The sequence below is a fragment of the Aulonocara stuartgranti genome (assembly GCF_965226115.1).
Source record: "Aulonocara stuartgranti genome assembly, chromosome: 16".
NCBI lineage: Eukaryota > Metazoa > Chordata > Actinopteri > Cichliformes > Cichlidae > Aulonocara > Aulonocara stuartgranti.
The window spans coordinates 19,041,618-19,065,471 of NC_138952.1; the positions used below are offsets into that span (position 1 = coordinate 19,041,618).

The 23,854-nt window shown below is 40.0% G+C and overlaps 2 protein-coding genes across 4 annotated transcripts in view; one reads left to right on the forward strand and one right to left on the reverse strand.

Moving 5' to 3' along the window:
* Positions 1–208: 208 nt before the first annotated feature.
* slc5a3b (solute carrier family 5 member 3b) lies at positions 209–9,499 on the reverse strand. Of its 2 annotated transcripts, none has more exons than XM_082508408.1 (2): positions 9,044–9,499; positions 209–6,943 (listed from the first exon to the last, which is right to left on the reverse strand). In XM_082508408.1, the coding sequence occupies exon 2, from the start codon at positions 6,650–6,652 to the stop codon at positions 4,517–4,519; it is 2,136 nt and encodes a 711-aa protein (XP_082364534.1). In that variant the 5' UTR covers positions 6,653–6,943; positions 9,044–9,499; the 3' UTR covers positions 209–4,516. The 2 variants fall into 2 exon arrangements, with proteins under 2 accessions (XP_082364534.1, XP_082364533.1); XM_082508407.1 differs by having other exon boundaries at positions 9,093–9,498.
* Positions 9,500–10,873: 1,374 nt separating this feature from the next.
* Positions 10,874–23,854, forward strand: part of dop1b (DOP1 leucine zipper like protein B) — a 36,601-nt gene continuing 23,620 nt past the window's right edge. Inside the window, exon 1 of one of the 2 annotated variants that reach the window (XM_082508702.1) lies at positions 10,874–11,170. The gene's annotated coding sequence lies outside the window, so the exon portion shown is untranslated. Of the gene's footprint in view, positions 11,171–21,464; positions 21,693–23,854 lie in introns of those variants that run through there. The other variant, XM_082508701.1, reaches the window with a different exon arrangement.

Here is a 23,854-nt window from a genome sequence, read left to right on the forward strand (position 1 = left end):
TACTAAAAAAAAAAGAAGTCCCCCCCTCCTGCTTCAATTGGAATTAAGCAGGTAAATAGCAGCCAGGTGCTGCAAATGAAACACATTGATTAAGTGATCAGCTGTGAATGTGAGCACCTCTGTGACAGTAGAGGTTTTGACAGTTTCACCTGGCATTCAGGTTCAACAGGTTCATGACAGTACAATCAGAAAAAAACTCCAATCCAAATGTATTTATAAAGCACATTTAAAGACAACAAAGTTTAACAAAAGTGCTGCACATGAAACAAAGGTTTACATAGTAAAACAGAAGGGACCATATGCATTATATACACAGACATTCGTCCACACACACAAAGCAGTAACACAACAACAGAATTACAAACGTCACAAGTATGGCTTCTAGAGCGATGTCCGTTTGGAGACAAAACTAAAGAGCAGATGTTTGCTCATAATGTACAGCACCACATGTGGAAAAAACCAAACATAGCATATAAGGACAAACACCTCATGCCAGCCGTGAAGCACATTGGTGGAGGGCTGATGAGTTGGGTTTGTTTTACATCCTGTGACTGTAAAACAAACAGATTGCAGTAATTGAGCTGAGCGTGACTCCTCTGAAAACTAATAGAGTCAAATGTGAGGTCGTCTGTAAGAAAGCTAAGTCAAAACTGAGTCAAGCAATAGGACAATGATCCCAAGCGCAGCTGAAAAGAATCAAGGTGTTGCAAAGGCCCAGTCAAAGTGCAGACCTTAACCTAATTGAAAGACCTCTGCATAAATGAATGCTGGCAAACCTCAATAAACTGAAGAAATGTTGTAAAAGACTAGGCAATTTTAGAGACTGACAAACACATACAGAAAATGAGTACTTCAACTTATTGCTCTTAAAGGTGGGTCCACAAGCTATTCAGTCATGCCATGTATTCATTTTTTCTCAAGATCCGGTCATGGCATGCTCTGTCAAGTCCATCTCCGAGGCAACAACCACAAAATAGTTTAAACACCTTTCACCTAAAATAACCTAAAATAAGCAAAGTGGCCTAGAACTAAAAAGCTTAGGCAACATTTTCTGATTTATCATTACATACAGTTACATTACATACACTTCAGCAAATGTTCTTGGTTACCTTACTTTCTTTCAAAATAAATGAACTGCTACACCAGTACCCATAGAGGAGGAATTGCCTGATCAGCTCACTAAACCTTTTTTTTTTTTTTTTTTGCCTTGTTTATCAGATTTTCTTTCATAAGAGGCAAATGAAGTCCATTGCTATACATGCTCAGACACTTATGGTCCTCATCCTTGTATGAATAATCCATAAACATTAATCATGTCTTCACGGGGAGGTCAACATTGTGACACAGTTCTAACAAAACAATGCTTTTCCCAAAACCAACTGAGAATCTGCAGGCAGGGTTTCAGGTGACAATTCTAAGTTATTAATTAACATGCTTCGGTCATGGCACCTTCAGAAAAACCTGCCAAGGAAAGTCTGTGTTTGTCTTCCTTTATTCCAATGTGCTACCCACACAGCCGCCTTTGAAATGTGAATGCTACATTCTAACTTGTTGCTATGGGGAGTCACAGGACATCGCTGATATGAGTCATCGTCTAAATTGAAACAGATCATGGCCACTAAATACCACCCTCTGACTAGAAGCAGTTAATGGCAGTGATGACTGTGTCACTCTAAAAAACACACCGTATTAGTCAACAGATTACCTAACCGTACAATATAGCATTTTGCCTTTGGCATCTGTGCTTCATGCCAAGAAAATTTGCATGATGAATGTCTGTTTTCACAATGTAACTTTTAATCCACCCTTAATTGTGGAAAATTACAGAAGTGTGAGGTTTGGTCGCCAGAGGATAAAAGGATGTATGGAGCTAAACTGGTAAGCAGTGGAGATTTGTAAGCCACCGATGCTGGCCTTTTGATTGGTTAAATCTTGTGGGCCTGGAATCACCCAATCCCTGTCTGGCCCTGAGGAGATTATTAGAGCCTTGCCAGGGTTTATATAATCCTGGTCAACAATAAGTAAATCTCCCTCCATATATAAACACTGCACACACATGGGATGAAAATTTTGCTACTATAGAAATCCAACATGGAATCCTTCATCTCTTCAGCAGCTCTGAAAACAACATCTCAATCACAGCAAGTTGCAAAATGCCATTTAGACACAATGCAGTTATTCAGAAGTTGTAATGAAAGTCAGTACCAACAGAACCACAAGAGAGGAATTGAAAAGTGAGGTCCATAATTAAACTAATCTGAATTAAAACCATTTAGCAGTTTGTTTGTTTTTAAACAGATGCCTATGACTTCTTGCATCTTGGAACCAGCAGATAATTACACTGCAATAAAATGTGCCTATAATGCTGCAATAACAGCAAACGCCACCAGCAAACAAATCGTTTGCTGCATACTTCAACTTAATCCTATTATTGTCCAGAAGTGACTTCATTACTCTTTCATTCTCGTTTCATTTCTTTGACTATGAAGAACGAAAACACATCTGGCTTTAGTCTCCACGAAAACTTTATTTTCAATCTCTAAAAATAAAATCCATAAAAATAACAATGTAAAGTCTCTCAGAAAGAAAGAAAGCGTTTTAAAGCTCTTTCCCCATACTCATACAGCAATCGTCTGTTAACCATCCTCCATGTTATGCATCATTCACGCCTGACACAGATAGGGATTGGCCTATCACATTATAAAACTGACGTTTTGGACTGAGGTCATTCAACATTGGTGTCAAAAATACATACAAACACAGTACTTTTCGTTTATTTTTGTATTCTGGGGATGAGGTGTTGATGCGTGAACACGTTACACTGTGGGAACAATGACCACAATCTAGAAGGCCAATGATTTCAAGCACCCTGGCTGAATTGCTTTTTTTTTTTTTTTTTTAATTAAGAGCTGAATTGCTCTTAATAATCTCACGATTAAGCTCGTCCAGTAAAGTGCTACTTTGTCAACAAATGCCTGAAATGTCATTTCTGCTTAGCATTATCTGTTAATGCTAACTAAAACTGTCTACATGACAGAACAACAAAATCCTGAAAATGACTTTAAACAAACAAAAAAAAAAAAGAAAAGAAGAAATGTGGTATCTAATGCACAAAGTTTCAGTACTTAAAAAACTTAAAGTCTGTGTTCGTCGATGTTTTGTCACTTTAACATTGCACACTAAGACACATTCGGTAGGAGGTTCATAAAAGATGCACTTCAAACAAGATTAAATGACATTTCAGCACTGCAGTGCACTAGAAATACATTAACACACAGTAGATACACAACAGATAGCCTGCTATAGAAGAAATGTACATTGTAGGTGATGCAGTGAGCCCTGAAGTATATTGTACACAATGTGGACATAATGCAATAGAGACAAATTTCAGTAATGTAGAGCACAAAATGAAATTTGCATAAAACACAATCTGACAACTCAACTCAACTCATGACTGTTGGTACTTGTGACTTTTTGTTACGATACAATATTAGTGCATGAACTTTCAACACAATACAGTCACAGAAAGATAAAAATAACAGTGAAAGTAATGAAAACAAAGAAGAAAACACACTACTAGGAAATGTAATATAATAAAAATAGCAGTACAGCTCCAGTTATGCCCTGATTTAGGTCATCAGTGACAACATCGTAAACAGCCAATTCAAATGGACCATTTACATTATGTCATTCATTGCAAGGGGAAATGATAGTAGCGATAATAACAACATTATTAGTCTTGTGCTTCTTTCTGCTCTCTCTTTTCTCTCTGTACTGCAAAAGATGTATATATTAAAAACATTAAATATTAACCGTAAGTTTCACTAAATTTAGATGCAACACCTTCAGTAGGCTAAATCAAACAGATATAATAATCACAATAAATATAATGGTAATATTCAATACCAGCAGCGAATGCAATGCTTCGCAGCATTAACTCTTTTTTTCCCCCCAAAGTTCATAATGGCCCCTCAACCAAACAAATAAAAAGAAAAAATTAAAAATAAATGGATATTTGTTAATATCCAATATATGTATGCTACACCAGCAACTAAGCCTACAGTCACTGAGAACAAGAGTAAAATAAAAAGCTTAAAAAAAAAAAAAAAAAAAAAAAAAAAAATCACAGAATACATTTATTTTCACAATACAAAAAAGACAAGTGCATATGTCAAATAAGGCAAATATTGAATTCACTTAGAGTACAACAATTCTAAAAATCCCAGTAGATATTTTGAATACAGGAATAACAATAAGCACTGTACAAAATTGACACGCTAGTGTCAAATAAGATTCAGAGTCATAGAGAAGTCATAGTTTTTTGTTTTGGTTTGGTTTTTTTTAAAATGTGAAGAAGCTTTCATCATTTAAAAAAAATGATTACACTAAGCTTAGATCCCTGTTAGAGAGCTACAAAATACAACTGTAAATATTACAGACAGAGCTTCATACATCTCTGAAAAGTCAACTCTTTCTAAAAGCCCCAGACACCTCCCACCCCACTCGGTCCTTGTTACTACAGTGAAAAATAAACAAACATGAAGATGCCCACAGAGCAGACTGAGACCAAGCCCAGGTTGAGGAGAAGTTTGACTCGAGGTGGCTCGTACAGCATCTCGGCGATGGCTCTCGCGTCCTCCTTCGCCCCTTTTTGCTGAGCGCTCTGCGATTCTCCCTTATAGCCGCAAACCCAGTCCAGCAAACGCATGCACCTGCTCGTCTCCGCACCACTACGGCAGCCTTCCTCTGCTCTGATTGTCTCCATATTTCTGTTACCAATCTGGGCTCCAGGAGTGGTGGCAGGGGACGTTTCTGTACTTGGTGTTGCTGGGTCATGGTCTGTGGAAGGGACCAGAAGTTTGATATCCATCCCGTCCACGCACCTCTCTTTTTTAACGTCTGGGGGCAGCTCTTTACGCAGGCTTGTGTCACCATTACAGTGGTTCTTCTCAGTCAGCCGGTACGTTTCCTCTCTGTTCTTAGGGGGAGTCATTTCAGTGCTGTAGAGCCCCCAGAGGGTGGTGGTGCGAACTTGCTCCTTATCTGGTGGAGAAGTACAGAGACTGACCACAATTGCCACCAACCCTGAAATCCAGAACAGCCCAGCAGCAAAATACATGTAGTGAATTCGAACAACGAAGGCAGGCCTATTATCTGGCTGGTCACAGTGAGGCTGACGGTAGATAAATGCCAGGATCAGTCGTGTGGTACCTAGGGTAAAACCCGTCATGCCTCCCCAGAATGCACCTCTCTCATTACATCGCTTCCAGAATACACCTAGAAGGAAAAGGGCAGCAATTGGTGGAGTGAGGTAGCCAGCAACTTCCTGGATGTAGAGGTATGTCTGTCCACCTTGCATCTCAATAATGACAGGCACCCAGGCAATACTGATGACCACCATGACCACAACAAACATGCGGCCCACAATCAACAGTTCGCGTTGGCATGCCTTCGTCCGAAATGTCTGGTAGATGTCCAAGGTGAAGATTGTGCTTGCGCTGTTGAAGATCGAGTCAAGGTCACTCATCAGGGCAGCTATCATGACTGCCATCATAAGACCCCTAAGTCCCACAGGCATCACCGCCATGACCAGACGTGGGTAGGCAATGTTTGAGCAGCCAGCTTGGGAACCACAAACAGCCATGCAGTGCTCCGGCCCGATGCAGGCAATCTCATCTGCAAACAAAATGCGGGATATCATTCCTGGAATGACTATTAGAAACATGGGCAGGATTTTGAGAAATCCAGCCATGAGTGTTGAGCCCTTTGCATGAGCAATGTTTTTTGCTGCCAGTACTCTCTGGACAATGACCTGGTCCGCACACCAGTACCAAATAGATGCAGGCGTCTGGCCAAAAAGAAAACCTGGCCAAGGAATGTCTTCATCCAGGGGACCTCGAAGGATGCTCAGCGAGTTTGGTTTAGGGTCAATGCGACATGAAGGCGAGTATGTGTAGTTTCCAGTGGCTAGTATAGCGGTAACATTAGGAACTGCCTGCATGTACTTAGTTCTGACACCCTCTAGCCCACCGACTTTGATCAGGCTCATAATGGTTAAGGTGAGGGCTCCACCGATCATCAACACTGCCTGAAGGGCGTCGGTGTAGAGCACTGCCACCAATCCACCAGTGACAGTGAGCAGAGCAGTCATACTGATAAGCAGAACAATAGACAAATAGAGATTCCATCCAAGGGACTCCTGAATAAAGAGAGCTCCAGCATACAAGTCCACAGACAGTTTGGTAAAAATGTAAAGCAGCACAGACAAGAAAGCAAAGTAAACCTTGAGTCGTTTGCCACCATAGCGTTTTGATAGGTACTCTGGCATGGTGTAGACTCCTGAGTGGATATACACAGGGATAAACACCCAGCCAAGCAGCTGCAGAAGTAGAAGTGCATTAAATTCCCACGCTCCTACAGCATAGCCACTTGCTGCTCCTGACCCAGCCAGGCCAATGAAATGTTCACTGCCAATGTTGCTGACAAACAGCGAGGCACCTATCACAATCCATGTCATGGAGCGTCCAGCCAGGAAGTAGCCGCTCACAGTGCTGCGATTGGCTTTCCACATGGCAAGAAACCCGATGGCTAGCACCAGGACGAAATACAGTGCCACCACAGCTATGTCCACTGCTTCCATTCCACCAGCCATTTTTTTTACAGATTATGTTTAAAAAAAAAAAAAAAAGTCTTACAGGAAACTTTAAAAAAATAAAATAAAATAAAGAAAAATGGAAATATATAAATATACTTATTTTGCACTTGTTTAAATGGAATGGAAATGTTGTGCTTTGGTTTGCTGTCTGGATGGAAGTTGTTAAGATCCACTGTCTGGTCAAATACACTACTTGGATGGGGTTATCCACTGGCACTGAGGTCGTTCTAGTTTTTAAGCGGAGGATGCTGCACGTCTCTGGTCTAGAAAAGCCAAGAGTTAAAATTCCTGCAAGACAGCAAAGAAAAACACCACATTAGAGGTTTGATTTGAAGTGTAGTGGGGGCAAAAAAAAAAAAATTACAGAAATGTGTTGCATCTGATGACAAAAATAAAAAGATCAAAAATCACTAATAAAAGAAAATATATGTAAATATATGAAAATATGCTCAGTAAACTACATGAAGCTCAATATATTATTGCTCATTTCCAGCTTTGCAACTCTAGTATTTTTCCAGTGGGATTAGACTTCCTGTGACTTTCCTCGTTAATCTGTTTAAACACAAAAGGACTCAAGCCACACTACTATAAAACCTTCAAAGAAGCATTATGTAAGACATCATGAAATGTGGCAAAGACTATGCCGCTGCGCCACTACCAAATGTGCAGTTTGACTTGTGCCTTACACAAAAACTTGCAGCGCATTAAAATAAACAGGTAGCAAAAATACATTTAGGGCTACAAGTTTAAATATGGAGCTAAAGGAGTATAGCTCCTTTATATATACCACACAAAACAAGGACCGATTCACAATGTCTGCTTTTATGGACACACCTGAATCTGTTAAACTGGCATCGTCATATTCCACTCCTGAAATTAGAAGGACATTTAACTGCACCAAAAGTTTATAGCTAACTGCATTCTGCATATGCTAAATATTCCAAATTCTGCAGGAACATAAGATTACAAGAGGGATGGATTAAAATAAAATTCTTGTGTCAGCAAAAAGTAATATGCAAGGGGATGTCAGAGCACATCTGTTTTGTGTCAGTCTCATACACACATACACACACAAACATACAAACACACACTTGGCTGCCAGGCCCCTCCTGAGGTTTCAGCTTGCCATGCATGGGAGAAAATAACCCCACGCATCGGACTTCACAACCATGCTTTATGCATAACCATCCCTCTCTGTAAAAGAAGCCTTTGTTTTCATTTTACCATCTCATCATCAAGGCCTGCGCGCCATGTGTTCACCACAAACTGCCCATGAGACTCTGAAATATAGCATTCATTCATTCAGCAGACAAATAGAATTGTATTTGCAATATCATTATTTAATGCAAGAGTCAAGCTCAATCACCAACACCCCGGTATGCCAGGATGGGGACTCGCGCAGCATGCTCCCACATACTGACATCATGGGTTTAAATAATGCCACGGGGCAGACTTTAGCACATGCATAACACATTAATAAATCCATGTAGTTAAAGTTTCTTTCTTCTTCTTTTTTGTTTCTAAGCCAAGACCTATCTAAGAAGGTCTAGTGTGCAAGTGCATAGCAGTTACTTGACAGCAGAGATGCACGCCAAGACAAACGTGTCCTGGCATGTGCCAATACCACATTGGGAATACGAATTACAATAAAAATATATAAACCCTGAGGATAAACAGAAGCTGCAATTTATTTAAGGAGTCGTTAAGGACTAAACTTATGCTGAGCAGCTTACTTTGCACAGCCGGATTTTAAATGAATGTCGCTCTCTGGCAACGGTCACAGCAGCCTACAAGGAGACACCAAATGTGGCACCTCTGCTTTAAATGTCTAATAACACAATAAGCGATCAAGGGCTTTGGAGCAAAGGCCGACTGACGCCATCGTGGAGAGCAGCGGTATAATGGATAGTTAGTGTACAAAACAATGCCAGATGTGCCTGACAGCCTGAGAGTGCCTTTGTGAATACAGAGAGGAGGGCGACACCAGTCTACCACGGTCAGGCAAGTAGTCCCAACTGCACCTAAGTAGTGGGGGGAAATTTCTAGAACAGTCACTCATTCATCCGCCTGCAAAAACTGCGCATCTTCCAAGAGATAGCAGTCGTCATCATTAGCCATCCTCGAGATGCGGGACGCGTTTCCAAACACACACGGACGGCTCTACGCGTTCTCCTTCACACTTTTTACCCTTTAAAACATCCGTCATTTCCCCCTGCCTGACGTCAGCTGTAAAACATGAGTCTGGTGGCTCAACAGTCAGTTGGCACCCCATTGAATGAGACCTAGCGTAGCTTTAAATAAAAGCAGCCTCAATGGACTTCCCGCTGGCACGTGCTCGGATATTTTGGTTTATTGACAAAACAGCTCAGCCTCCACACACACACTCACCGGTTCTGCTGATAAAAAAAAAAGTCAAAACAAGTCGCTACACATGTACCTGGATCGCTAGTGTTCGCGAACGCGCCAAAAGCAAAGAGATTCACAACCGTCTCTCTCCACGCCCCATAGGCGGAGATGTGTGTGGAGAAGCGTCTTCGTACTGAATGCTCGCAGCTTCCTCGGCTCACGTAGGTCGCCTCTCCAGGTTGTGGACTTCACATTAACTGCCGGCGTGTCTCTTCCGACTTTCACAGAAAGCTGTGATGCCCGTCAGACAATGCTGCCCTCGCTCCTTATAGGCATCCGCTCGATTCCACGCCCCACACGTGTATTACACCCGTGACGTGTTACAGGGCGCAAAATACCGCCTACTAGAAATTGCTCCGGTTTATTATCACTAGGCTACTGGTTCTCCTGGGCACCTGTCTGTTTATGTAAGCTTAGGAAGACAGGCAGGTGCACACTGAGCGATTCAACGGGAAGTCGAGAGTCCTGGGTCACGCCCACCCTTTTCCTCAGCGTGCTTTAAATGAGGAAGATCATTTGCTTGTCCTTAAACAAAATAAGTAGGTTAGGCATATGCATTTTTACGAACTCGTGAAAATTAAAAAGTGTCGGGTTTACTTAAACGTGAAAATGGAGAATAGATGTTAGTATTTACTGGTTTGTCTAACTGGGTAAAGTTGTCTAAATGTTTAGTAACTTTCCACTGCTGATCAGACAAAGCATCCCTAAGCTTGCCAAATCTTCCATAATCTTTTATGTACCCGTAATTAGATACCAAGGTGGCTGCTTAACCTGAACTAACACACCTGGAAGGTCTCGAGCTGCTGCCAATCGGGGAAACTGCTAGAAACCCATTCAAGGCCAGGTCACTGAAGTGTAGCTCCTAATGAGATTTATTTTTTTCTGAAGTCTCCCCAGAAAGGAATTTTTGGCCAACAACAATGCCCATCAGAGGAATAAAGTTATGCATACTTTGCTGTTGCAACAACACATGTTTTCATTTTCCAAGTGACCTGACACGGACGCTGCTATTTGTTGGAGAGCATCGGGCTTGCAATCTGGAGGAAATAGTTGTCATTGTAGAGCAACAAGAGAAAACACCAGCAATCATCAACACCTAATTTATAGTGACTGTTGTGCCATCACTCCATTGCAACACAGAGCTGAGCCACATGAGCTTTGCTCTCTAAAAACAATCATAATAACATTACATCCAGTTGGGAGAAAAGCAAGTGTCTCATTCTTATCAGACAGCAGCACCTCTTGTGTTGAGTGGGCCCTAAATAGTGTGTGCATGTGAAGTAGGTGTGTGCATTAATGTTACCGCTTGCAAATATTTGCATGCTCCGATTCTTCAGTGTGTGTATGTTGCATAGTGTAGATAGTGTTAGAAGAGGCTTGCAGTGCAAGTTAAAACACTCACTATAATCAACCGCACAGCTTGGGTTCTGTTAAAACAGCTGGCACTACTACTGAGCAAATAATATAAAGAATGTACCAGAAGGTTGTAGAGCATAACAATATTATAACAATAATAATCCAAAAGATATTGCTGTAATCAGGCATGTTGCCCTGACCATGATAATAACCGTCAACAGCCTCAGCAGACAGATAAGAATATGATTCTACTGGTTGAGTTTCAACAAAACATCCTGCACGGCAGACACAGTTCTGCATACTACGAAGGGAGGGAAACGGAGTAAATTTCCACTCACTCTGCTCTCGCAGATATCTTGGAAAATTCCATTTCGTGAAAGACTACATTTCCCAGCAGGCATTGCGCCTCTTTCGGTTGCGTTTTTGTTGCGCGACACTATGTTGCGGTGTGTTTCGATTTCACCAGGAAGTGGGAATTGATTGACTTTTGTGAGCGCGTGTGTGTTTTTGTTTGTTGTTGTTTTATTTTTAAATTTAATCTATTTTGGACTTTAAACTTTTTTATTTTGCTGGTAAAACCTAGTTATATTCCCTACCAGACTATGGCCTGAGTGCTTAATTGCTAGAGAGGGGCTCCTTTTCCCCTTTTTTCCTTAGTTACAGTCTTAAGTCAGATGGGAGACTAATAGTAAATTATTTGCCTCAAGGTTTTTGTACCCAGTAAGCATCATTGATTGAAGAGATGAGGAAGAGGTAGGAAACTTTATTGCAGTAAACTAACATGTGTATGGATGAATGAATGATTTTTGTTGTTGTTATTGTTTTTATCCCTGTCTAAATTATTTGCGTTTTACATCATATCTCTATAACGTCCTAGAAGAAATCACATAGTGGAATAAATACACCCGCCCTCTACTTAATTAGGTATTCCTTGCCAGTACTGCATTCAGCCCCTTTTTGGCTTCAGAACTGCTTTTCTTCTGTGTGGCATGGATTATATAAGGTGCTAGAAACACATTGGTTTGGGATTTGGTGACTGTGGAGGCTATTTGAATATAGAAAATTTATTTTCGTGTTCAAGAAAACTGGTATGAGATGATTTGACCTTTGTGATATGGTGTGATTTCCTGTTGGGAGCGGACATGAGAAGATGAGTACAATGTGGTCATAAAGGGATGGACATTCTCAAAATACTCAAATAGGCTGTGGTGTTTAAATGAGGCTTAGTTGTTACTTTGGGACCTAAAGTGTGCCAAGAAAATATCCCCCACACCATTACACCACCAGCAGCTGATGCCGATGCTTTGCTTGAACTTCAATAAATACAGAATTTTGGAAGTTTGTATACTCAAATAAGCCTTTTTATTAATCCACCCCACTCGAAACATTAAAATCTATTCAGAGAGCAGTGAAAGTGTCTGCACTTTGATCTTACAATTCTTTAACCTTTGACCTACATATTAGATTTTCTTTTCCTCTCTTCACTTTTAGTGTCCTTTATTTTCTGTTGTTTTGAATTGCTTTATCTACATTTTCCCACGAAAAGCACCTCCGAACTGTCCCAAAACATTTTTGTTTGAAATACCAATATGATTTTTTTTATTTATTTATGCCAAAATAATGCAACCCAGTGTCATGTGTTGAATGAGTAATCCTTTACAAGCCTCTCCCAAGAGATCTGAAAAGACTTTGAGTTTCCAGTGTACACCGGCCGTTCTGTATTGCTTCATCGTCGCAGTCATAAAACCTGTGGTGTTGATCGGAATTAGATTGAACAGCTGCGAATGGGGGGGGGGATTAAACAAACTGACAATTTTGGTTCTGGCCTGTTGGTTGTGAGGTTATTTATAAACAGGCTTTTATGCCTTGAAGTGGTTTAATTGCTTAGGATGAGTGCTGAACCCTAAAATAACAGCCTGGTCAGTTGCCCATTAAAGTGCATGTTTTAATCACTATATTTCAACACATTTTCAGGTCAAAGAACAGTAGGTGTGCAATGTAATGGGTAGTCTGTTATATGAACAGTAGTTACATTTTTATTGTGTGCTTTTTTTAGATTCTATATCAGTAGTAATTTTACAACATTTGTCCTTCTCGTCGTGGCAGTTTAAATCACAAAGAGTGACAATGCGATCATAGATTACAATTTTTACTTAAACCTGAGATCAATTAATGTGAAATTAATATAGAAATGACTATAAATAGACTACAAATAAATACTAGTTTGTTATTTTTGCCATCTATTAGAAGGAGCCTCAGCCTAGCAATAGTAAGACAATTTTGTTTCACTTGAATAAGACTTGATGCAGAGCTTGAAGTCAGCATGCAGATCGATCAAACACAGAAAAGGCTCACTGCACTTAACAGCACATCTGTGCACACAGACAAAAGAAGAAGATACACTCTTCACTTTGCAAGCCTTCCACATTTAAAAGCCAAATGAGATTGCAATTATCTAGATATTGTTATACAAGACAGGCGTTACAGATGGAGAGTAGCAAGACACTTTACAGTCCCAGTTATTTAGTGGTTGTTCCTGCACTGTAGGTTTGACTTCCTAGTATTGTTGGATTAGTGCTGAAGGTTAGAAGTATATGTGTACACTATTTTCCAACAGCCATTTTAAAAACTTGTTAAAAAAACAAAAACTATCCCGCCTAACTGGTTTGATATGACTCACACTGCAGTGCGTTAACATTGTTGTTCATTCTATCCACGCATTGCTGCCCTACCTCATTCAATGTTCAAGCAAAATAGAGGAAATGTTAGCGGGAGAACTGGGGTGCAGAATAACTCACGTTCACACCAGTAATAAGCATTCGGTAAACAGGTGACTTTGGGAGATTGTGCTGGATCGTTACAGCTGTGAATACTTTCTTTATTAACCCAAAAAGGTATTTTTGGGAAAACCTCTGGTGTCTCGTGTAGTCTAGGTCACTCGAATTTGTTGTTAGTACCAACCCTGCATATTAAGAGAAATGTAGGACACAATATCCAAGGAAAAGTCCTTCGTCTGGCAGGTGCCTATAAATAAGGTTGACGCTGTTCATCTCAGCAGCTGCTGTATTGTTTTAATTCACGGTCAAAGTCCTAACAAATGTTAACTTAGGAGTTAAAGTGTAATCGTAAGGAACTCAGCACTGTGATGTGACAATAAAAAGTCATTCGATTTGATTTGACTGAGGCTGGTACTTTCTAAGTTTGTTTTCAGGGTTTTCTTATAATATCTTTCTTTGGATTCTTCTAAGAAAGACAAACCACAGATCTCTTTTGCAGAAGGCACCTGTATCTTGGGTGTGGTATGTGGAAGTATTGTATGTGTAAAATGTTAGTTCAGTTAGTCAAGATCACAGAGACGTGTCTGCTATCAGAATGACTAACATTTTCTCAGAAATATCCAGACTGGTCGACTCCCAAAGAAAGCCAGGTGTACTGGAAGGACCACACGTTGCACTGTTTACTATCATGTTGCACACCTCACTATGTAACTTTGTTGGATACTTTTTCTTTTGCTGGCAATCCAAGAGCTGATAAACAGTCCTTTTCTGAAAAAAAAACCACAACAAAAACAAACAATAAAGTTCTATTTTATGTTTTTTTTTCTATTGTGTTCTATTCTGTTTAAATCTATTGTGTAGTTGTGGAGCCACCTTGAGGCCAAGGAGCACAGAAATGTGCCATTTGGGATAGTTCATCCATAGCAGATGTAGTATCAGTTAAGATGAAATTACACAATGTATGTGAGATTTTAACAGCGTATTAATGAGAAACCAGTCATCAGTGAAACAGAACGTGAGGGCAGGAAACAGACAGGAAAAAGAAAAGAGAGGCAGAAGACTAACAAGAAGAATAAATCAAATCTTTCCCCTCCTCTTTGTCCAACTTTGTTGTGTCTGATCATAAATACTGTAGCACAACTTTTGTGTTTAGAGTGTAAACATAGCTATAGGATCCGATCCGTGCTTTTGTCTTAAAGCATGTTTGAGTTAAATTAGCTAACTTGGCTCACAAATTTAAAACCTGGAAGCATTCAGAGAGCATCAGAACTACAAAAGCTAAATGGTCCAGTTTAGAAAGTATTCATTATGAACTTTAATATGCGTCTGCATTTATGTCCATAGTAACAGAGATCTTCAAGCTTCCACACTACAGTAGCATTAGTACTAATGAATTCATTAGTTAAAGAGCAGTCAAAGGTTTGTGCACAAAACTTGTAAGACACACAAAACCTCATTAACTTGGTAGGCCTGTTATTCTACAGTGGGTGTTTCTAGGCTTGACTAGATATCTAAAATGAAGTTAACTGTTATTAATAGTTACCAGTTAAGGGGATCCACAAGAGATTCAGAGGACTAAGAACAACTGCAAGCCTACTGAGCAGAAAGCCAACACAAAGTTACCCAAGTGACTGCAAAGCAAATGCAGGAATGTTCAGGAGGGCTGGCGAAGGCTGCACAATGGGGATGTATGTCGAGGAGGAAAGGAAACTTTCTCTGCGGCCTCCTCGCAAAAGTCAGTGTCTGAAGCGTTCACAACAATAATGAGCCAGAGTCGTTTTGGAAACAAGTGCTGTTGACAGATAAAGTTCAAATTGAGCTCTTTGAGAGTCATGAAAGATATGTTTAGAGAAAGAAGGAACAGCATTTGTTGATAGTAGCATCATGAACACTAGTAAGCATGGGGGTGGAAATACTATGTTTTTAATGCAGGGTGAATCCTAAAGCAGGACAATGACCCAAAATGCAAAACTCAAAATCCATGAGAAGGAGCTTCAAGAAACATTGCTGAAGCTTTCCAAACAGCCCTCGTGGTCCCCTGAATTGAACGTCCTCAGAAATCTTTGTGTTAAAAATAGCCTGGCGAATTCTCAGGACTTGGCATGAACTGTGTGTACAAAGCAAATAAGATGTTTATCACTCACTGATCCATTTTTGGGGCACGGTGAGCAAGCACTTCCCAATACTGGAATTTCTCACTCGACCCATATAAATCTTTTCTATTATTAGACATAGTCTCCAAATCTAGTGATTATTGATAACATGCCACTCACTGGTATTCCCATAACATGAAAAAAGGAGCTTCCGATTTCAGATTTACATGATGTTCCTCTTATTCAGACACACTGTACAAGTAATTGTGATGATAAGATATGCTTTATTTCAACTAACTTTAAACTGAAAATATATTTATATATAATTTTTCGTCATGAGGCAACCACGATCACAAATGACAAGAGGAAATTGTGGGTGTCATATTTGAAAAACCATAAAAACTATTTTATTCTGTGTCCCAGCATCAGTGTAAACTGTGAACCATCTGAAGCAAAGAATGGTCAGCATGCATCTATTTATAGCTCGCTGTATTAGAAGGAAGAATCTGTGTCTTCTTCTTCTTTCAGCTGCGCTCTTTAGGGCTTGCCACAGTGGATCATTTACCTCCATTTCACTCTTTCCCAGCATCCTCCTCTGTCACATCAAGCATGTCCTCCTTCCCCATATCCATGAATCTTGTGCTCTTCTTCTTTTCTTCTTGCCTGGCAGCTCCATCTTCAACATCCTTCACACAGCGTATCCACTATTCCTCCTCTGCATATCTCCTAACCCATCCTGAGCTGTACCTCTGATGTTCTCATCTCTAATCCTTCCCAGTCACTCCCAATGAAAATAAGATGGTCTTATACCATCTTTAAACTCTTGCTGACATCTTTCTGTCACAAATCAGCCCAGGTGTTTAAACTTCACCACCTCTACGCCTTCTGTGTTCATCCTCCAGACCTTGCCTAAGCAATACAATGTAACAACATTTTTTTGGCAAAAATAAGCACATTTAAATTATCATTATTATTTCAAATAGTGTAAAACTTCTTCTTTTCTACATCGTGAGGGATATTACTGAAAAAATATATCCCCAAAACCTGTAAGAAATGATAGAAGTGTATCTGCTTTAAATGTATTTTATTTAACGTTTACATGAGAAAGAATAAAGTCTACACGGTGATGATTACATCCTTGAACTTTCACACACATCAGGCCACATAGTTAAAGTTGAGGTTTTACTGCATGCGTGTAGACGCGTTCAGGCCTGGATTCTTATCAGATGTTGCCCAATGGACTTACAAGTCATCTCCTGCCATGTGACATCAGAGAAAATCTGTTGTCCTGTATGAGATGTGTAGATGTTTGTCAAATAAGACAGCCACTTTCAGGCTCTGGACTGTAATCACATATGTGAAGTTTAGGACAGAGAGTACATGAAGCACTGTATGAAGCCTAACTTATTTGATTCAATGAAAGTCACATTCTTTTGTAAGTAGCCTGGAGACATGTTTGTGTAATCTCAACTGAACTTAAAACACATCAGATTTCCTGTACAGATAAGACAGCCAAAAAGGAGTCTATCAAACAAATAGCAAATGGCCAAAACGGAAGAAAAAATTGCACAAAAATGACAAAGCAACTGACTTTTTGTGAAACATCTGCCTACCAAATTGTGACACATGGAGGTATAACTAATGGGGCTGCTAACATTTTTAGTTTTATAAATACATTGAATTTCTTCAAACTTGAACCACTCTTAAGTGCACAAGAAGGCATTCTCATTACAACTGTGCCCGATTACAGCGGCTCACACATATTTAAAAACCCTGATTAGAATAATCCAAACTCTTGTCTTTCTGTGAAAGTACAAGATTTTTGTAGCTTTTGTTAAAAACTTGGGACGTCAGAGATAGACAAGCACCACACGCTGCACTATGTCACACTCATGTTGTATGTCTCATGTTTCAATTTTCTAATATGAGGAAACTGTAGTATTTAAAATGCTTCACTTGTACTTCTGCTTGAAGCATTGTCATGGTCTTTAAGTAAGGTGACAGCTGGATTAGCGGGAGTTTAAAAAAAAAGATATCTACAGTTACAAGAGCTCCATCTACAGACGTAAACTCGATTTCGCAGGTTTCAATGCGTGGAAGCATCTGCAAAAGCAGTGCCATTATATAACTGCACAAGTCGCAGTTAAGACTTATTATGCAATATATAATACTTCAATTTTATGAACTGGTGCATTTGTCCAGTAAGATGGGGGGGTTGTCTTGATCTAACAGCTATAAAATGAACATAGAAAGGTCTTAAATTTGGTCTGAGAGGCTAGCGCAGATTCATGTGTAGTGTGGAGATATAACTCAGTCTGTGTTGAAATAATATTGGATTGTAAGTTATAGCCTACTCCTCTTATCTGGAAAAACTTTTTCAAATGACATTAAAGCAACAATAATAACAATAATAATAATAATGCTTGACACGTACCTTGGCAAGTGAAAGTCACGTTTAAGATGACACTCAGAAACCTCAGATTGCTTGTTTATGAAAATATATAGTTTGATTTTGTGGTTTGGAACAGGCATTTGAAAAACTATAACTTCTAAAAATTGATATATCAGCATATTACCAGTAACTACAATGTCATGTCTTATAAAAGGGCACGTCAGAGTGACAGTGAGCCTGCATGCAATAACAAAACCCTTAAATCACAGCTTCAGCCACCATTCATTATACAGACGCCTGTTCTGCTTCTGCTGTAAGAGATCAAAATGTTTTCTGTGAAAAGAGCCTATGTCAGGGTCATGGCACCTACATGGAATATAACATTAGTTATATTTACTGTTATAAATTAAAAGCAAGGTAATAATGTAGCTGGATATACAGTGACTTGCAAAAGTATTCAGCCCCCTTGAACTTTTCCACATTTTGTCACATTACAGCCACAAACATGAATCAATTTTATTGGAATTACATGTGAAAGACCAACACAAAGTGGTGTACACGAGAGAAGTGGAACGAAAATCATACATGATTCCAAACATTTTTGACAAATAAATAACTGTGGGGTGTGCGTAATTATTCAGCCCCCTGAGTCAATACTTTGTAGAACCACCTTTTGCTGCAATTACAGCTGCCAGTCTTTTAGGGTATGTCTCTACCAGCTTTGCACATCTAGAGACTGAAATTCTTGCCCATTCTTCTTTGCAAAACAGCTCCAGCTCAGTCAGATTAGATGGACAGCGTTTGTGAACAGCAGTTTTCAGATCTTGCCACAGATTGGATTTAGATCTGGACTTTGACTGGGCCATTCTAACACATGGATATGTTTTGTTTTAAACCGTTCCATTGTTGCTCTGGCTTTATGTTTAGGATCGTTGTCCTGCTGGAAGGTGAACCTCCGCCCCAGTCTCAAGTCTTTTGCAGACTCCAAGAGGTTTTCTTCCAAGATTGCCCTGTATTTGGCTCCATCCATCTTCCCATCAACTCTGACCAGCTTCCCTGTCCCTGCTGAAGAGAAGCATCCCCAGAGCCTGATGCTGCCACCATCATATTTGACAGTGGGGATGGTGTGTTCAGAGTGATGTGCAGTGTTAGTTTTCTGCCACACATAGCGTTTTGTATTTTGGCCAAAAAGTTCCATGTTGGTCTCATCTGACCAGAGCACCTTCTTCCACATGTTTGCTGTGTCCCCCACATGGCTTGTGGAAAACTGCAAACAGGACTTCTTATGGTTTGCTGTTAACAATGGCTTTCTTCTTGCCACTCTTCCATAAAGGCCAACTTTGTGCAGTGCACGACTAATAGTTGTCCTATGGACAGATTCCCCCACCTGAGCTGTGGATCTCTGCAGCTCGTTCAGAGTCACCATGGGCCTCTTGGCTGCATTTCTGATCAGCGCTCTCCTTGTTCGGCCTGTGAGTTTAGGTGGACGGCCTTGTCTTGGTAGGTTTACAGTTGTGCCATACTCCTTCCATTTCTTGAACAGTGCTCCGTAGGATGTTCAAGGCTTGGGAAATCTTTTTGTAGCCTAAGCCTGCTTTAAATTTCTCAATAACTTTATCCCTGACCTGTCTGGTGTGTTCTTTGGACTTCATGGTGTCATTGCTCCCAATATTCTCTTAGACAACCTCTGAGGCCTCACAGAGCAGCTGTATTTGTACTGACATTAGATCACACACAGGTGCACTCTATTTATTCATTAGCACTCATCAGGCAATGTCTATGGGCAACTGACTGCACTCAGACCAAAGGGGGCTATTTAGTTCTATGTGTTTTTCTTGCAAGAGGAGAATATTCAAATGAACTGTGCAACTGTAATTTATTACAGTATGAAACATGCAATTTACTGTAAATTGCGCGAAACGTGATGCTTAAAAATAGCATGTCTTGTGAATCTGGTGGTTGTGATAGTTGCTACTAGGCGTGTTTGTTTGTATTTGAAGGACTTTTATTATTAAGACATTTAAACATTTTGGGTTTGGAGATGCATTTCTGGATATGATGACTATGTTATACACTGATATTATAATAGTTGTGTTTCCCTTTCAAGGCACATGTCCCAGGTTCAGGGTGGAAAGAGGCATCAGGCGGGGCTGCAGCATCTCGCCTCTTTTATTCATTGTAGCCATTGAATTCCTTGCTATTACTGTCATAAATTCAAACATCAAAGGATTAGACATAAATAACCACAAATTAATTATAAGTCAGCTTGCCAATGATACAACAAACTTTCTAAAAAATAAAGAACAAATTCCATTGGTATTATTGATACAATAAAGATCTTTTCTGATGCTTCTGGACTACGCCTGAACCTGGACAAATGTGAACTCATGAGTATCCATACTTGTTCTCACTCTTCTTTGTATGATACACCTGTCAAAAATGAGATCAAATATCTTGGAATTTGGTTAACTAAATGCATGGCTGATAGTGAAAAAAAGAATATTCAGAACACAATTGACAAATGCAAAAAAAACCTTTGAACCATTGGCTACAGAGAGATTTAACGTTGTTCAGAAGGACAATGTTAACCAAGGTTGAATCTTTGTCCTGATTAATCTATCCAGCTTATTCCCTAGTCATCTCACCAAGGATTGTAAAAGACATCAATAAGGTGAATTTTAATTTCATATGGAAAAATAAACATCACTATATCAGTAACAGGGACTTGATAAAAGATTATGAAGAGGGGGGTTTAAAAGCAATCGATTGTGAAAAAATGACTGGCGTGTTAAAGATTAATTGGCTCTGATCTTTCTTAAAAAAATGATGAGATCTGGTTCTTGATACCATCTTATTTTCAACAAAGTTGGGGATATCCAATTTCTATTAGTATGTGATTTTGAAATTTCTAAACTGCCCATAAAACTCTCCAAATTTCATCAACAAGTTTTGTTAAATTGGAAATTAATGTTTAAACATAACTTTAGTGCCCACAATGTTCCATTGTGGAATAATAGGGTGATATTGAATCGAGGGAAATCTATGTTTGTGGAAGAATGGATGACAAAACAAATTTGGTCTGCGACACATATAATGGATGAAAATGGAGATATACTTGAATTAAACAGGTTTAAATTTGTGTCAGACAACTGTTATATTTGTAAAACAACAAAGCAACAGAGCGCATGTTTTATGGGCGTGTGACTGTCCAAAATTTATGGAAATCTCTCCATGACCTCGTATTGTCCCAGTCTAGAAATATTGAATTTTGGTCTTTTCAAAATATTCAAATTGGAGTAATTCTTAAGGACAAAAATAGTGAGTTTTTAGCTAACAATCTCATTATTATAACAAAATATTGCAGTCATAAATGCCAATATGCTAAATCCTGCTTTTAAAAACGAACTCTCCCTTTTGCGTAAATCTCTGAAGCTAATAAATAAGCCCCGCCACGCAGATACTTCCGGGTTACTTCACTCATTTAAGGAACCTTCATTAGCAATGCGGCCTAACCGAACGCACCCCGTGGTCAGATCTCTGACGGCGAGGTGAGAGGTTTGTAAACACTGCACATCCTGGAACATACCAAAGCAGAGGGGGAGTGATGACATTTCATTACCGTCTACATCTCAATTTCACAACTGCACAAAGTGTTTAGTTTATGCTTCTTTTAGCACACATTTTGTAGTGTATCGACTTTTCTTTAAGGCACCAAGAAGGCGAATATTTACATTTACCGACTACACTTTCCCGGCTCCCACCCTTTCTTCTTCTCTGTGAGGAAGTGAGCGTCTGGTGCTGGATCAGCTGATCAGCTATAGGAGATCCCCGCCCAGTTGCCAGAGTCAGCCCTGGTGCTCCGGGTATGGTTGTTTTCACACACACATCCTTTTTTTTCCTGTGAGCGGCTTTTGCCTGGAGGATGCACCATCAGGACCGGACTGTCTGCCGCTCGTGTCTGAGTGCTGTGAAGCGAGCGTGGCCCCGCGCATCTCGTGCTGCTTTTTCTGTCGGTGAGTCATTCATGCACCACGTAGCTAGCTGATTTTGTTTGCGGCGGGGTTCTTTGCTTTAACACTATGCGCTTTATTATTATAACCAAAGAAACCCTAACCAAAGAAAACAAATGTGATTTTCCTGTGACGTTAGGAAAAAATAGGAAAATTCTATTTTTAGGATTTTTATCTGCTTACCTATGGGGAAAAAACGTGTCTGACTACTCTTTAATATATTTCCTAGCCTGTAAGGTAGTGATAGTATCATGCAGGTTTTGGTCTGAAGTCGTGCTGTTACATAATCTGTAGGCTCTAATGCTACAGTGTACTTACAGGCTAAAGGCTGCTGCAGCCAACTGTTATTTGGCCACATTTCATGCTGCATCCACAGCCTCTTTCATCATCATCCTATGCGCCAGCACCGTCACGTTAAAGCCTGCTGTGGCCGTGTTGGTGGTGTTAGTCAGCTGACGGGGCTTGTTGTGTGCCTTGGAGCGTGCGTCCACCCTCAAAGCACACACACTCCTGTTTCTGTAGAAATGCACGGGTTTATCACACTTGCTGTTTTTGCCGATACTTACAATGAGGAAGTGAGAATTTAAACTTTGTTCTGCCCGGCCTGCACAATTTGGTTATCAAGCTGTCACTTGTAATTCTCCAGAATGCTTTTTTTCCCCCCAGTCGCTACACACACACATGCACACAGACACACACTCAGAGTATTTGCAGGCAGACGTATGACTAAAAACACGTTAAACTGGTCAAAGTGTTTAGAGTTATTTGTCTTCTAATTGAAACCCTTGTATATAAGTTCTGTTAGTGGGGAGAACACCCCCCACTTTGAAACATATCAGCAGTCCAATCCACCCATGACAGGGAGGAAAGCCTGGATTTTACAAACAGTGCTGGTTTTGCAAGTAAGCCTTGATGAAAGACTGTCTAACCTCATAGTTGCTGTGGTGCTGGTCCGTAGGTCAAGAAAACTCTTTGTGAACAGAGCTAACATGTGTCACATGCACGTGTCATTGATCACACATACACACCCGTGCATGGATGCTCTGGGTATTTTTGAACCGGCTCTTCTTTAATATTCAATGCACATTACAGTTAAAACACACACACACACAAAAAGAAGATGTGACCTTTTTTTTTTTTTTTAGATTAATACATGATCGGCCTGTATTTTTTAGTCACAGATGTGCACAATGATGCTTTTATGACCAGCAGTAAGAATCCGCACTACAGAAATGACGATGTCTGGGGTCATTTAGCAAACCTGGCACCACTGCAGGACACTTTATGTATTTAAAGCGTGTCACCACTTTTTGCATGACATTCGACTAATGTAAGATTCTATGCTGGGGGCACTTTGCATAATGTTTTAGCCATGCAGAGGGAGGGAATTGTGGGAATGCACAAGGACAGTGCATTCCTGAATTCCATTCCACCAAGATGATCTAATGAACAGGTCGAATTACAGTTATTTGAAAAGTTTGAACAGGAAACGGAGTGACAGCAAGGTTCACATAGAAGAGGAAGAGTTTAAAAAACAAACAAACATTGAAGACCACAAAAAGCTCAGACGAGAAGCGCAGAAAATGGCTGCAGTGACTTCAGTCTTTTTAATACTCCATTCCACATATTTTTGTCACTGTTCCCAAATTACAGTACACAATAACATGTAGACGCTGGTTTGTGTTTGCATGTTCTCCCTCCACAGTCCAAACACTCTTATGTTAGGCTAACTGATGACTCTAAATTAGCTGCAGATGTGAATATGGACAACAGAATGGTTGTCTGTCTCTGTGTTAGCCCTGTGGCTGAGTGGTGATCTATCAGGACCAATTTTGCGAAGGGGCTTCATGAGAAACTGGGACTATTGTGGAGGGCCACACTGATAAGGTGAGCTCATACACCCAGTTTCTCATGCGGCATCTTGGAAAAGATGGTGATTCCCCACCGTGCAACCCTGAATTGGATAAGATGAGGAGCATGGATGGATAGATGAATTCACCAGTTTCATCCAAGAGTATTTTTAAAGAGACCAAAAAAGGTTCAATTGAAAAATTTGGGTTTTGTTTGTTTTTTGCTGTTTAAAAAAGAAATGCATTTTTAGCTTTATTAAGCTAATTGTAAAAATCACCAACCAGGTTTTTTTTTTTCTTTGGAAGGCCAAAACT

What these genes read in the sequence shown, in the direction of transcription:
- slc5a3b (XM_082508408.1), bottom strand. Translation starts at nt 6,652, where the DNA reads ATGGCTGGTGGAATGGAAGCAGTGGACATAGCTGTGGTGGCACTGTAT.